The sequence below is a fragment of the Myiozetetes cayanensis genome, unplaced genomic scaffold (genome assembly GCF_022539395.1).
Source record: "Myiozetetes cayanensis isolate MyiCay16 unplaced genomic scaffold, myiCay2020 scf22, whole genome shotgun sequence".
Classification (NCBI taxonomy): domain Eukaryota; kingdom Metazoa; phylum Chordata; class Aves; order Passeriformes; family Tyrannidae; genus Myiozetetes; species Myiozetetes cayanensis.
In genome coordinates, this window is record NW_026087434.1 from 732186 (window position 1) to 742155 (window position 9970).

Here is a 9970-nt window from a genome sequence, read left to right on the forward strand (position 1 = left end):
TTAACACGTACCATGGTGATTTTTTTGTATGTTTCTGTTTACATTTCACTTTCGCTGCCCCAGGCCGTTGCCGGGTCCCGCCTCCCTGTCCCGCCCCGGGGCGGGGTCGGTGTGTCCTCGGTGTGTCCCCGCCTTGCCGCGGGTCCTGCTGTCCCTCCGGTGCTGGGCCCGGTGGGTCCCCGCGGGGCTGTCGCCGGTGCCGCCGCAGTGCCGGGAGCCCGGGCCGGGGCGATGGGCCCGGGGGTGGCGGCCGCGCTGCTGGCGCTGCTCGTCCCCGCCGCGGCCCGGGCCGGCCCCGACCCTGCTGCCTGCCAGCTTCCCCCGGGCGGCCGCTTCGACTGCGGCCCCGAGCGGCTGCTGTCGCGGGCGGGCTGCGAGGCGCGGGGCTGCTGCTACAGCCCCGGGCCCGGCCCCGGCCCGCCCTGGTGCTTCTTCCCCCGCGGGTACCGCAGCTACCGCGCCGAGAACCTGACGGCCACGGCCCGCGGCTTCACGGCCCGGCTGACCCGCGTGGCCGCCGCCTTCCTGCCCGCGGCGCTGGACGAGCTGCGGCTGGACCTGGCGCTGGAGACCCCGACCCGCCTGCGCTTCACGGTGCGCCCCGGCCCCCGCCCCGGGCCCGGCGCGGCCGCCCCGCGCTGACCCCGCTGTCCCCGCAGCTGCGGGACCCGGCCCGGCAGCGCTATGAGGTGCCGCTGGACACGCCGCGGGCGGGCGGCGCAGCCCCCTCCACGCTCTACGGGCTGCAGGTCAACCAGGACCCCTTCGGGCTCGTCGTGTGCCGGCGGCGCGGCGGGAGAGTCCTGTGAGTGCCCGTCCTGCCCTCCTCGCCTTCCCCAGGGATTCAGTCTGGAAGGGGGACCCCACGCAGTGCAGGGGCAGGGAGCAGGGATGTGGCAGGGGACACTGGTGATGGCAGGAGACACTGGTGACAGTCGTGGGGCGGCAGTTGATGGCTGTGCGGGCTTTGCTTTGACGCCCTCTGCAGTTCAGTGGCTGAGAAGGGAACCAGGAATCCCAGAGTTCAGCTGAAACTTTCGTTGCACATGGTGATGAGCATCCGTGTTCCTCCCCAGTGCTGGGGGCTCCCAGCTCGGTGTGCCTCCCTCCTCCCGGCTGTTTGCCAGAGCCTCCCTTTCTCTGCAGGTTGAACACCACCGTCGCCCCGCTCTTCTTCGCAGACCAGTTCCTGCAGATCTCCACCTCCCTGCCTTCCCATTTCATTTCTGGGCTGGGGGAGCACCTGACACCTCTGGTCCTCAACACATCATGGACCAGGGTCACCCTCTGGAACCGGGACATGGCGCCTGCGGTACGGAGCAGGGCTGAGGGGAGTGAAGATGCTCATCTGGCCTTGTGAGGGCAGCCCCACAGCCTCTCACATCTAGTCTGGGGCTGGGGAGGGGTGTCTGTGCTGGTTCAGCTCTGGGACCTGGCCTCAGACCCACACAAGCCCATGGGACTGTTGTCCCCAGGCCAGGCTTTGTCCCCTGGGGCTCTGTGCTGCTCAGGAGCTGTTCCCCTCCCTGGCACTCCGGGGCTCTTGCTCAGGGCAGAGCTCTGCTGACTCACCAGTGTTTGGTGCCACAAGCCCTGGGTTTGCACCCTCCTGGCTGGAGGTGAGGGGTGGGTGGGTGGGTGCCAGGGTCTCCAGCAGAGCCTCGCTGGCACCACACCATGCTCTGCTCCAGCCCCAGGTCAACCTCTACGGCTCCCATCCTTTCTACCTGGTGATGGAGGAGGACGGTTCAGCCCACGGTGTCTTTCTGCTGAACAGCAACGCGATGGGTGAGTCCTGGGGAGGTGCTGGGCGTGGGCTTGGCCCTGTCCCTGTCCTCAGCTTCTTCTTCCTCTGGCACTTGTGCTTCCCCAGACGTGCTCCTGCAGCCCAGCCCGGCCCTGACCTGGCGCACGACGGGCGGGATCCTGGACTTCTACATCTTCCTGGGCCCCGACCCCAAGAGCGTGGTGCGGCAGTACCTGGCTGTCATCGGTACGGGCGAGCCACGAGTGGGGCCGTGGGTGCTGTGAGCAGTGTGGCAGAGCTGGCGTGGCAGAGTGGGGCTGTGGAGCAGCGTGATGCTGGGCCATCCCTGTCAGCACCCACCCTCCCGCTTCCAGGGTTCCCTTTCATGCCCCCGTACTGGGGCCTGGGCTTCCACCTCTGCCGCTGGGGCTACTCATCCACCGACATCACCCGGCAGGTCGTGGCCAACATGACAGCAGCCCGCTTCCCCCTGGTAGGTCTGGGCTAATCCCCCAGCCTCTGTCCCACGGGAGCCACAGGGAGGTTGATGGGAGCTCCATGGGCGGGGGTCCCACGGCACTGTGCAGGAGTCCCTGCTCCACCCATGTCACCATTCACAGGATGTCCAGTGGAATGACCTGGATTACGCAGATGCCAAGAGGGATTTCACCTTCAACAAGAAAAGCTTTAAGGACTACCCAGAGATGGTGCAGGACTTCCACCGCTGCGGGCTGAGGTACATCATGATCGTGGTGAGTGACACCCCACACGGGTGGGCTGGCACCGGGGCTGCACTGCCCCAAGGGCAGTGATGGAGCTTCCTCTGAGGAAGGCAGGGCCGGCAGTTCCCTGCCCTTGCTGGTGAAGCCCCTGCTCTGTGCCCTGCCAGGATGCCGGGATCAGCAGCTCGGGACCCCCCGGCACCTACAAGCCCTACGATGAGGGACTGAAGCGAGGGGTGTTCATCCGAAATGCCACGGGGCAGCCCCTGGTCGGGAAGGTGTGTGTGGGGAGCAGCCCCGGTCCCTGCAGGAGGAGGGTTGAGCAGGACCCCAAGGGCCAGAGGGAAATGCTCAGGGGGTGGCTGTGATGGAAGGCAGGGTGGCAGGTGGGGCTGGGGTATCTGCCCATTGCTGCCTCCCTCCCGCAGGTCTGGCCGGGCCCAACGGTCTTCCCGGACTTCACCAATCCGGAGGCTCACGAGTGGTGGCATGACATGGTGAAGGACTTCCACGACCAAGTGCCTTTTGATGGCATGTGGCTTGTGAGTGGCCCTGGTGAACCTGCCGGCTACGGCTCCCTGGCTTCCTCCCTGCCCCTCTGCTGGGCCCCAGTGTGGCAGCGAGGGCATCCCGTCCTTTCCCTCCCCAGGACATGAACGAGCCGTCCAACTTCGTGGAGGGCTCCCAGGATGGCTGCCCCCAAAACAACCTGGAGCAGCCCCCCTACGTGCCAGGTACAGGAGTGGGTTCCAGCCCTGCCTGGGGCTGTGGGGATGCCGGGAGGATCCCGGAGGATGCTCCAGTCCCAGCTGAGTGGGCTCTGAACTTGCCCTTTGCCACGGCCCATCCTGTACAGGTGTGTTTGGGGGGCGTCTGCGAGCTGGGACCATCTGTGCCTCCAGCCAGCAGTACCTGTCCTCCCACTACAACCTGCACAGCCTGTACGGGCTCACCGAGGCCATCGCCTCCCACAAGTAAGCCGGGGCTCCTGCTGCAGCTCCTGCACATCCCAGGGGATGCCAGAGCTGGCAGAGAGCCCCAGCATGGGCAGTGTGGGCACAGGGAAGGCACTTGGTGGGTGGGGGAGGGTTTGGTGTGTACTGCCGTGTGCTGTGGGAGCTGCTGAGCCCCTTCCCCATCGGGGTGATGCTGAGCAGACCCTGCTCTGCCCTCAGTGCACTGCTGAGGGTCCGGGGCAAGCGCCCCTTCGTCATCTCGCGCTCCACGTTCGCTGGGCACGGGCGCTACGCCGGGCACTGGACAGGGGATGTCGGCAGCAACTGGGAGCAGCTCTACTACTCCATACCAGGTAGGCTGCAGGGCACTGGGACACATCCAGCCCTGCTTCCCTCCTGCGCTGGCCCCGCAGCCGGGGGCTGCTCCGCAGGCTGTCCCCCGGCACCACGGAGCCTCCATGCCCTCTCTGCCCCCTCCACAGAGGTGCTGCTCTTCAACCTGTTCGGGGTGCCGCTGGTGGGTGCCGACATCTGCGGCTTCGCGGGCGACACGTCCGAGGAGCTGTGCGTGCGCTGGACGCAGCTGGGCGCCTTCTACCCCTTCATGCGGAACCACAACGACCACGGCACCAGGGTGAGCCCCGGGGCCCTCACCCTGCCGGCCCGGGCTGGCATGCACGGGAAGGTGGCTGGTGCAGCTGCAGTGCCCGTGCCCTCGGTGCTGGGCCTGGGCTGGGGTCTGAGCGTCCCCCTGGGCCTCTCCCCTGCAGCCGCAGGAGCCGTACGCCTTCAGCCCTGCTGCCCAGGCTGCCATGAGGAACGCCCTGCGCCTCCGCTACTCCCTCCTGCCCTTCCTCTACACCCTCTTCCACCGGGCTCACACTGCCGGGGAGACGGTGGCACGGCCCCTCTTCCTCGAGTGAGTGCTGGCCCAGCCGGGGCCGGTGGGTGCCATCCCGCTGGGCTCAGTGGGAGGTGGGTGCAGGGTCTCCCTGGCGCTGCCCTTCCCTCCTCCAGGTTCCCCACAGACCCCAACACCTGGGCCGTGGACCGCCAGCTCCTGTGGGGCGGGGGGCTGCTCATCACCCCCGTGCTGGAGGCAGGAAAGACCAAAGTCAGCGGCTACTTCCCAGCAGGGACGTGGTACAGCCTGGCAGGGGTGGGTGCTGCCTGCTGTGTCATGGGACTGGGTGGGGGCTTTGTGTGGGTCCCGGGCCTCACCTGCCTTCACTCTTGGCCATCTGAGGACCAAAGTGCTGGCCCCCTTGGGCACATAGTACCCTGTGCCTGCTCGTCCCTCTCTGTCACCATTTAGGACTCCACCATCCACAGCAAAGGGCAGTGGATCCTCCTGCCAGCACCCCTGGACACCATCAACGTCCACGTCCGCGCAGGGCATATCCTGCCCCTGCAGGTGAGTCCCTCTGCTCCGCAGTGACACCGCGGTGACCTGCCTGGACAGCCTGGGGTGGGGTCGAGGCAGTCAGTGCCGAGGCAGCTGTGGCAGGGCCAGAAGATGTGGCTCTGGCAGTGCCCCGAGCTGTGCTCGCTCCCACGCCCCAGGAACCCGCCTTCAGCACGGCCCAGTCCCGCAGCAGGGGCATGGCCCTGGTTGTGGCGCTGACCCCGGACGGCTTCGCCAGGGGAGACCTGTTCTGGGATGATGGGGAGAGCTGGGAGACCTTTGAGAAGGGGGACTACACTGAGATCCTCTTCCTGGCCACGCACGTGAGTGAGGAGGGGCTGCTGGCAGGGGGCATCTGGGCAGGGGGTCCTGGTGGCCCTGGGGCACATGTGGTCACAGGCAGCACTGTGCCCTGGTGCAGCCGAGCTGTGTGGTGCCAAAAGTGCCAGACTGAGCAGCTGGAGGGGTGGAGGGGCCAGCATCCCCTCAGGATGCCCCAAGGAGGGAGAGAGGCTGCTCTCCTTGCACTTGCTCTGCACAGTGGATACTCTCCGGCCCCCTGGGCTCAGTGCCTGGCAGAGGGGCAGCACGAGGAGCAGGGCACCAGGGAAGACCTGTGTGCACGTGGGGTGTATGGGACCCCGGAGCACACGGTGACATCCCCGCTGTCCCCCAGGGCGCCGTGCTCAGCCAGCTGCTGCGGGCGAGCACCCACCTCGATGGGGTCCTGCTGGAGGCTGTGACTGTGCTGGGGGTCACCAGCCCTCCCCGGCAAGTCCTGGCCAACGGTGCCATTGTGAGTGACTTCTCCTACCGCAGTGACACCCAGGTGAGTGTTCGTCCCTGTCCCGTGGGGGTGGGAAGGGACAGGACGCAGCTGAGGGGCTGGTGAGGTCTGTCCCCAGCAATGGCACAGCACCAGCTCTGTCAGTGTGGGCTGGGTCACTGCTCTGGGGCCAGGCATGATTAGACCAGGACAGGAGTGAGGATGGGGAGATGGAGGAAGGAAAGGCCATGTGGTGATGGGGCTGGAGCTCAGAGGAGCAGCAGCACAGCTCTGCTCCTGGGGCTCCCTGCCACGGATGCCCTTCTGAGGGGCTCTGTGGGATCAGGACCATGCCAGGCTGTGGCTCTGTATGGGGGCAGAACACCCCCCTCTGCTCTGACACCTCCCAGCTCTACCTACTGCCAGCTGCCAACCCTTCCTTCTCCCCCTCAGGTGCTGAGGGTCCCCGTGTCACTGCCGATGTGGGAGCAGTTTGTGATCTCTTGGTCCTGAGCCACCCCTGGTCACAGGGAGAGGCCGTGCTGCTCCCCCCGGCTCCAGGGCCGAATCCATCCCATCCCTTGGGCAACCCGGAGCTGCCACTGCTCTTCCCACACCATGTGGCTCCTGGACTTCAGCTGCCCTGAGTCCATGGAGGGGTGTGCACTGGACTGGCACGGGGAGAGGAGCTTGCACAACCCCCGGGACAGGGAAAACCTCATCGTCCTCAAATCAGGGGAAAAAAGACCCAAGTGCCTTGTGAGACAGCAAACCTGTTTCTGGGGGGGACTGGTAGCCTCTGGGGGGCCTGTGGAGAGTCTCCTGGCTGTGGTTTTGGGGAGTGGGATCTGCAGGGGGGTGAGGGAGCAGTGCTGTGAATAAAGCTGCTGTTTGCTGGGAGCAGCCCCAGGCCGTGCCTGTGTCCCCTCTGCCACTGCTGGCACTGAACTGTGGCTCAGCCCCCTGCCCCTGGCTGGACGTGCTGGTTCCCTCCCTGCCTGGGGGTCTCCAGCAGGGCTGTCTGTGCCCCTTGCAGGCTTCACCCCATTTCCCAGAGCATTGGGGGGCCTCCTGGCTGCACCACAGAGCCCCTTGGCCTGATGTCCTGCTGGCTCCAAGCTGCAGGGACGTGCTCAGCTCCAGGCAGGAATGGAGCCCTGTCCTCCAGAAGCTGCACCCCCTCGTGCCCGCTGGGAGCACAGGGCTGTCCCAGAGCAGCGGGGACAGCAGCACAGGGGACGCTCACAGCTCGTTGTGCAGCGGCCGGCACTGGGGGCTCAGTTTCTCCTCCAGGACAGCGTCAGGGGCACACACCCAGGGGTCCCCCGTGTCCCACTGCCACTTGAGGAGCTGCGTGCGGAGCAGCTGGAAGACGTGGGCGTAGCGGGGGTCGGGGGCCAGGTTCTGGCTCTCGGTGGGGTCGCGGCTGCAGTCGAAGAGCTCCCAGCGGTCTCGGTAGTAGTACTGGTGCAGGGTCTTGTTCCAGTGGGTTGGCTGCCCGGCCCTGGTGCGGTTGAGCAGGTCTTGGAAAGTGGGCGAGACATAAAAGTCCTGGTCGATGGGAAAGGGCATCTTGTAGTTGAGGTTGTGGATGAGGCGGAACTGCCGGTGCTGGATGGCTCGCATGGGGTAGTACATGGTCACCTCGTGGTGGCTCTGGCTGCTGAAGGCGGTGGCCCAGGACTGCTCTGACTCCAGTGCTGGCAGGAGAGACTTTCCAGTGAGCTGCACCTGCTTTGTGCCAAAGATGCTGTAAGAGGGGTAGGGGATGGAGAACCAGTCCAAAATGGTCGGTGTCAGATCTGGAGGGAAAGAGAAAGGTGAGAGAAGGGACTGGCACCGTGGGAGGAAACAACCTGGAGAGGGGCAGAGGGTCCATGGGGTCTGCAGCTGCATGGGCTGTGGCTGCTCCTGGGATGAGCTGCAGAGCTGAGCCCTGGGATGCTGTCCCACAGGGGACCCTGTCCTGTTCTCCCTCCTCTCCCATCCAAGAGCTGCCCCCGGGACAAGACCCTGGGTTTCAGCGTGGGGAGCAGCCCACATCCCCCAGGCCCAGGCACGGGCTCTTACCCAGGAGGGTGGCGAAGGCCTGGCTGACCTGCCCCCAGCGCTGGGGGTGCTCGGGGGACGAGATGAGCAGCGGCTCGGCGGTGCCCGAGCGGTAGAGGTTGGTCCTGCCGCTGGGGAAGGGGATGCCATTGTCAGAGGTGTAGATCACCAGGGTGCTGTTGAGGAAGCCGGCACGGCGCAGCTCCTGCAGGACCAGCCCAATCCCTGCGGACAGAGGGGCAGAGCTGAGGGGGTGGGAGGGTCTGCAGTGCTCACCAGAGCCAGGCTGGCCCCGCGGCTCCTACCTTGGTCCATGCGCCCGATGGTTGTGTACTGGGCAGCCAGGTCCGCCCGGGCAGCCGGCGTGTCGGGAACAAAGGGGGGGACCTAAAGGAGAAGGGGACAGTGGCACATGGCCACCATGGGGAGGGAGGTCACATGATGGCCTTCACCAGCTCTTGCCTGTAATGCTGCTGGCAGTGACGAGGCGGGGGCCAGCCCTGGCTCCATCAGAGGCTGCCATCACGTGCAGCTCCCATGAGGCCCCACACAGCCCCATGCAGACCCACAGGTTCCCACCTGCACTTGCTCCGGGTGGTAAATCTGTGGCTTCCAGTCAGGGATCCAGCCCATCCCACTCTCTCCGTTACCAAATTTCTCACAAAAGGCCCCGTACTGGGGCTGGGAGTGCCCGCAGCGATGGGGGTCATGGAAGGCGACGTAGAGGAAGAAAGGCCTAGGGATGGAAAGGTGGAGGTGATGGAGCAAAGGGCTGCCCACACCCCCTGAGACCTTCCTGAGACCCTCCGCTGGGGTGAGCTGGGGTTGGCAGGAGGACTCCCACCTAGTCTGGGCTTCTGGATATGGGGTGACCCAGAGACAAGGGGTCCCTTCCTTTTTATGACCAGCTGGGACGTGGGGACACGTCTTCAGCGAATCTGGTTTCCCTCCTCTCCTGTGCCCCTCACAGCTGGCCCTGGGATGCGGGGGCCGTCTCACCTGTCGTCCTGGCTCTGCAGGAACCGCCTGACAAGCGCTTTGATCCGGGTGATGTTTCTCCCAACCTGCAAGACCGAACTGTTCTCTTCCGTGTAGGCAAAGTCGAAGGGGTACACAGCCTCTGGCCCAACATGCTTCTTCCCAATTATCCCTGCACGAACACAGGCAGGTGGTGTGCCAGGAGCAGAGGGAGTGGGGGGACATGGCTGCCGCTGTTTCCTCCCGGGGGATAGGCACGGGTTCAGGGGTGCTCCCTGGCTCACAGGCAGTTTAGCCATCAAGCTCTCCTGCCCACTGGGGATCGGTGCAAGAAGGGAGGGTTTCCCTTCTCATGTCCCTTGCCTTTGGCTCCCTACCTGTCCGGACACCTGCTTGGCTGAGCAGGTGGGGCAGGCTCCGCACGCCGTCGAAGGAATTGAAGTGGTGCACGTCCTGGTGCAGCCCGTACATCCCATTCTGGTGCTGCAGGTGAGGAGACACAGCATGCTTGGACAAGGGCTGCCAGCCTGGCCCCAAAACACATCCAGCCGTGCTCGCAATGTGTGAGTGGGGGAAGCAGGTCCTGGGGGCTGGGAAGAGGGTGGGCCAGCAGGTGGGGGGGTTTCCCCCGTCCTGGGACTGTGCCATAGGAATGCCAGTTCTGGCCAAGTGCCAAGGGCTGGCGGTGCCCCTACCTGCGGTAAGCCGGTCAGGATGCTGGCCCGGCTCGGGGAGCAGCTGCTGACGGAGGTGAAGGCATTCTGGAAGACCACACCACGCCGGGCCAGCGCGTCCAGGTTGGGCGTCCGGATGGCCGAGTTGTTGTAGGCGCCGCTCTCAAAGCCCCCGTCATCGGCTGCGGCGGGAGGGGTGCGGGTGAGCCCGAGGCGCGTCCGTGACCAGGCGCGGGGGCAGAGCCCGGGGTACGCTAATGACACCGACAGCATCCCCAGGCTGCGGGTGACCCGGGCTGGGGCCGGTGCTGCGGGGACCGCCCCAGTGGAGGGGATGCAGCGGGACCCCCGGACCGTCCCTCCCCGCCCATCCGCGGGGCGCCCCGAGCGCCGAGCCCCGGGCTGGGGGTTCCCGGGCAGGGGGTGACGGGCGCGGTCCCGGCCCCGGCTCGGGGGCTCGGCTGGGCCGGCGGCCGCACTCACCCAGGAACAGCAGCACATTGCGGGCCGGAGCCGGGGCTGCGCCGGCCCGGAGCGCTCCGAGCAGCAGCGCCAGCGCCCAGGGCCCCATGGCACCGGCACCGGCACCGGGACGGGGCGGCTCCTCCTCACCCCGGTCACATGAGGCGGCCCCGGCCGCTCAGATCCGGCCCGGGCGGAGCCACGGTCCCCG

General features: G+C 66.4%; 2 protein-coding genes across 3 annotated transcripts; one reads left to right on the forward strand and one right to left on the reverse strand.

Moving 5' to 3' along the window:
* The first annotated feature begins 166 nt into the window (after positions 1–166).
* On the forward strand, positions 167–8736 carry GAA (alpha glucosidase). Of its 2 annotated transcripts, none has more exons than XM_050319345.1 (19): positions 167–594; positions 660–805; positions 1147–1312; positions 1692–1788; positions 1874–1993; positions 2122–2240; positions 2368–2499; positions 2637–2747; positions 2898–3011; positions 3119–3203; positions 3326–3443; positions 3645–3778; positions 3908–4059; positions 4196–4344; positions 4443–4584; positions 4741–4839; positions 4989–5153; positions 5507–5659; positions 8616–8736. In XM_050319345.1, the coding sequence occupies exons 1-19, from the start codon at positions 232–234 to the stop codon at positions 8673–8675; spliced, it is 2625 nt and encodes an 874-aa protein (XP_050175302.1). In that variant the 5' UTR covers positions 167–231; the 3' UTR covers positions 8676–8736. The 2 variants fall into 2 exon arrangements, with proteins under 2 accessions (XP_050175302.1, XP_050175301.1); XM_050319344.1 differs by lacking the exon at positions 8616–8736 and adding an exon at positions 6050–6414 and having other exon boundaries at positions 173–594.
* SGSH (N-sulfoglucosamine sulfohydrolase) lies at positions 6353–9921 on the reverse strand. The gene is made up of 8 exons (XM_050319368.1): positions 9781–9921; positions 9319–9479; positions 9001–9106; positions 8645–8795; positions 8225–8381; positions 7951–8032; positions 7667–7870; positions 6353–7398 (listed from the first exon to the last, which is right to left on the reverse strand). The coding sequence occupies exons 1-8, from the start codon at positions 9866–9868 to the stop codon at positions 6839–6841; spliced, it is 1509 nt and encodes a 502-aa protein (XP_050175325.1). The 5' UTR covers positions 9869–9921; the 3' UTR covers positions 6353–6838.
* Positions 9922–9970: the final 49 nt, after the last annotated feature.

Excerpts from the sequence above, each read along its gene's own strand:
- GAA (XM_050319345.1), top strand. The coding sequence starts at position 232 with ATGGGCCCGGGGGTGGCGGCCGCGCTGCTGGCGCTGCTCGTCCCCGCC. Across the intron at positions 2,500-2,636 it reads TGAGGTACATCATGATCGTG|GATGCCGGGATCAGCAGCTC; the intron begins GTGAGTGACACC and ends GTGCCCTGCCAG. Across the intron at positions 3,444-3,644 it reads GAGGCCATCGCCTCCCACAA|TGCACTGCTGAGGGTCCGGG; the intron begins GTAAGCCGGGGC and ends CTCTGCCCTCAG.
- SGSH (XM_050319368.1), bottom strand. The coding sequence starts at position 9,868 with ATGGGGCCCTGGGCGCTGGCGCTGCTGCTCGGAGCGCTCCGGGCCGGC. Across the intron at positions 8,382-8,644 it reads CTGCAGAGCCAGGACGACAG|GCCTTTCTTCCTCTACGTCG; the intron begins GTGAGACGGCCC and ends TTCCATCCCTAG. Across the intron at positions 8,033-8,224 it reads ACCACCCGGAGCAAGTGCAG|GTCCCCCCCTTTGTTCCCGA; the intron begins GTGGGAACCTGT and ends CTTCTCCTTTAG.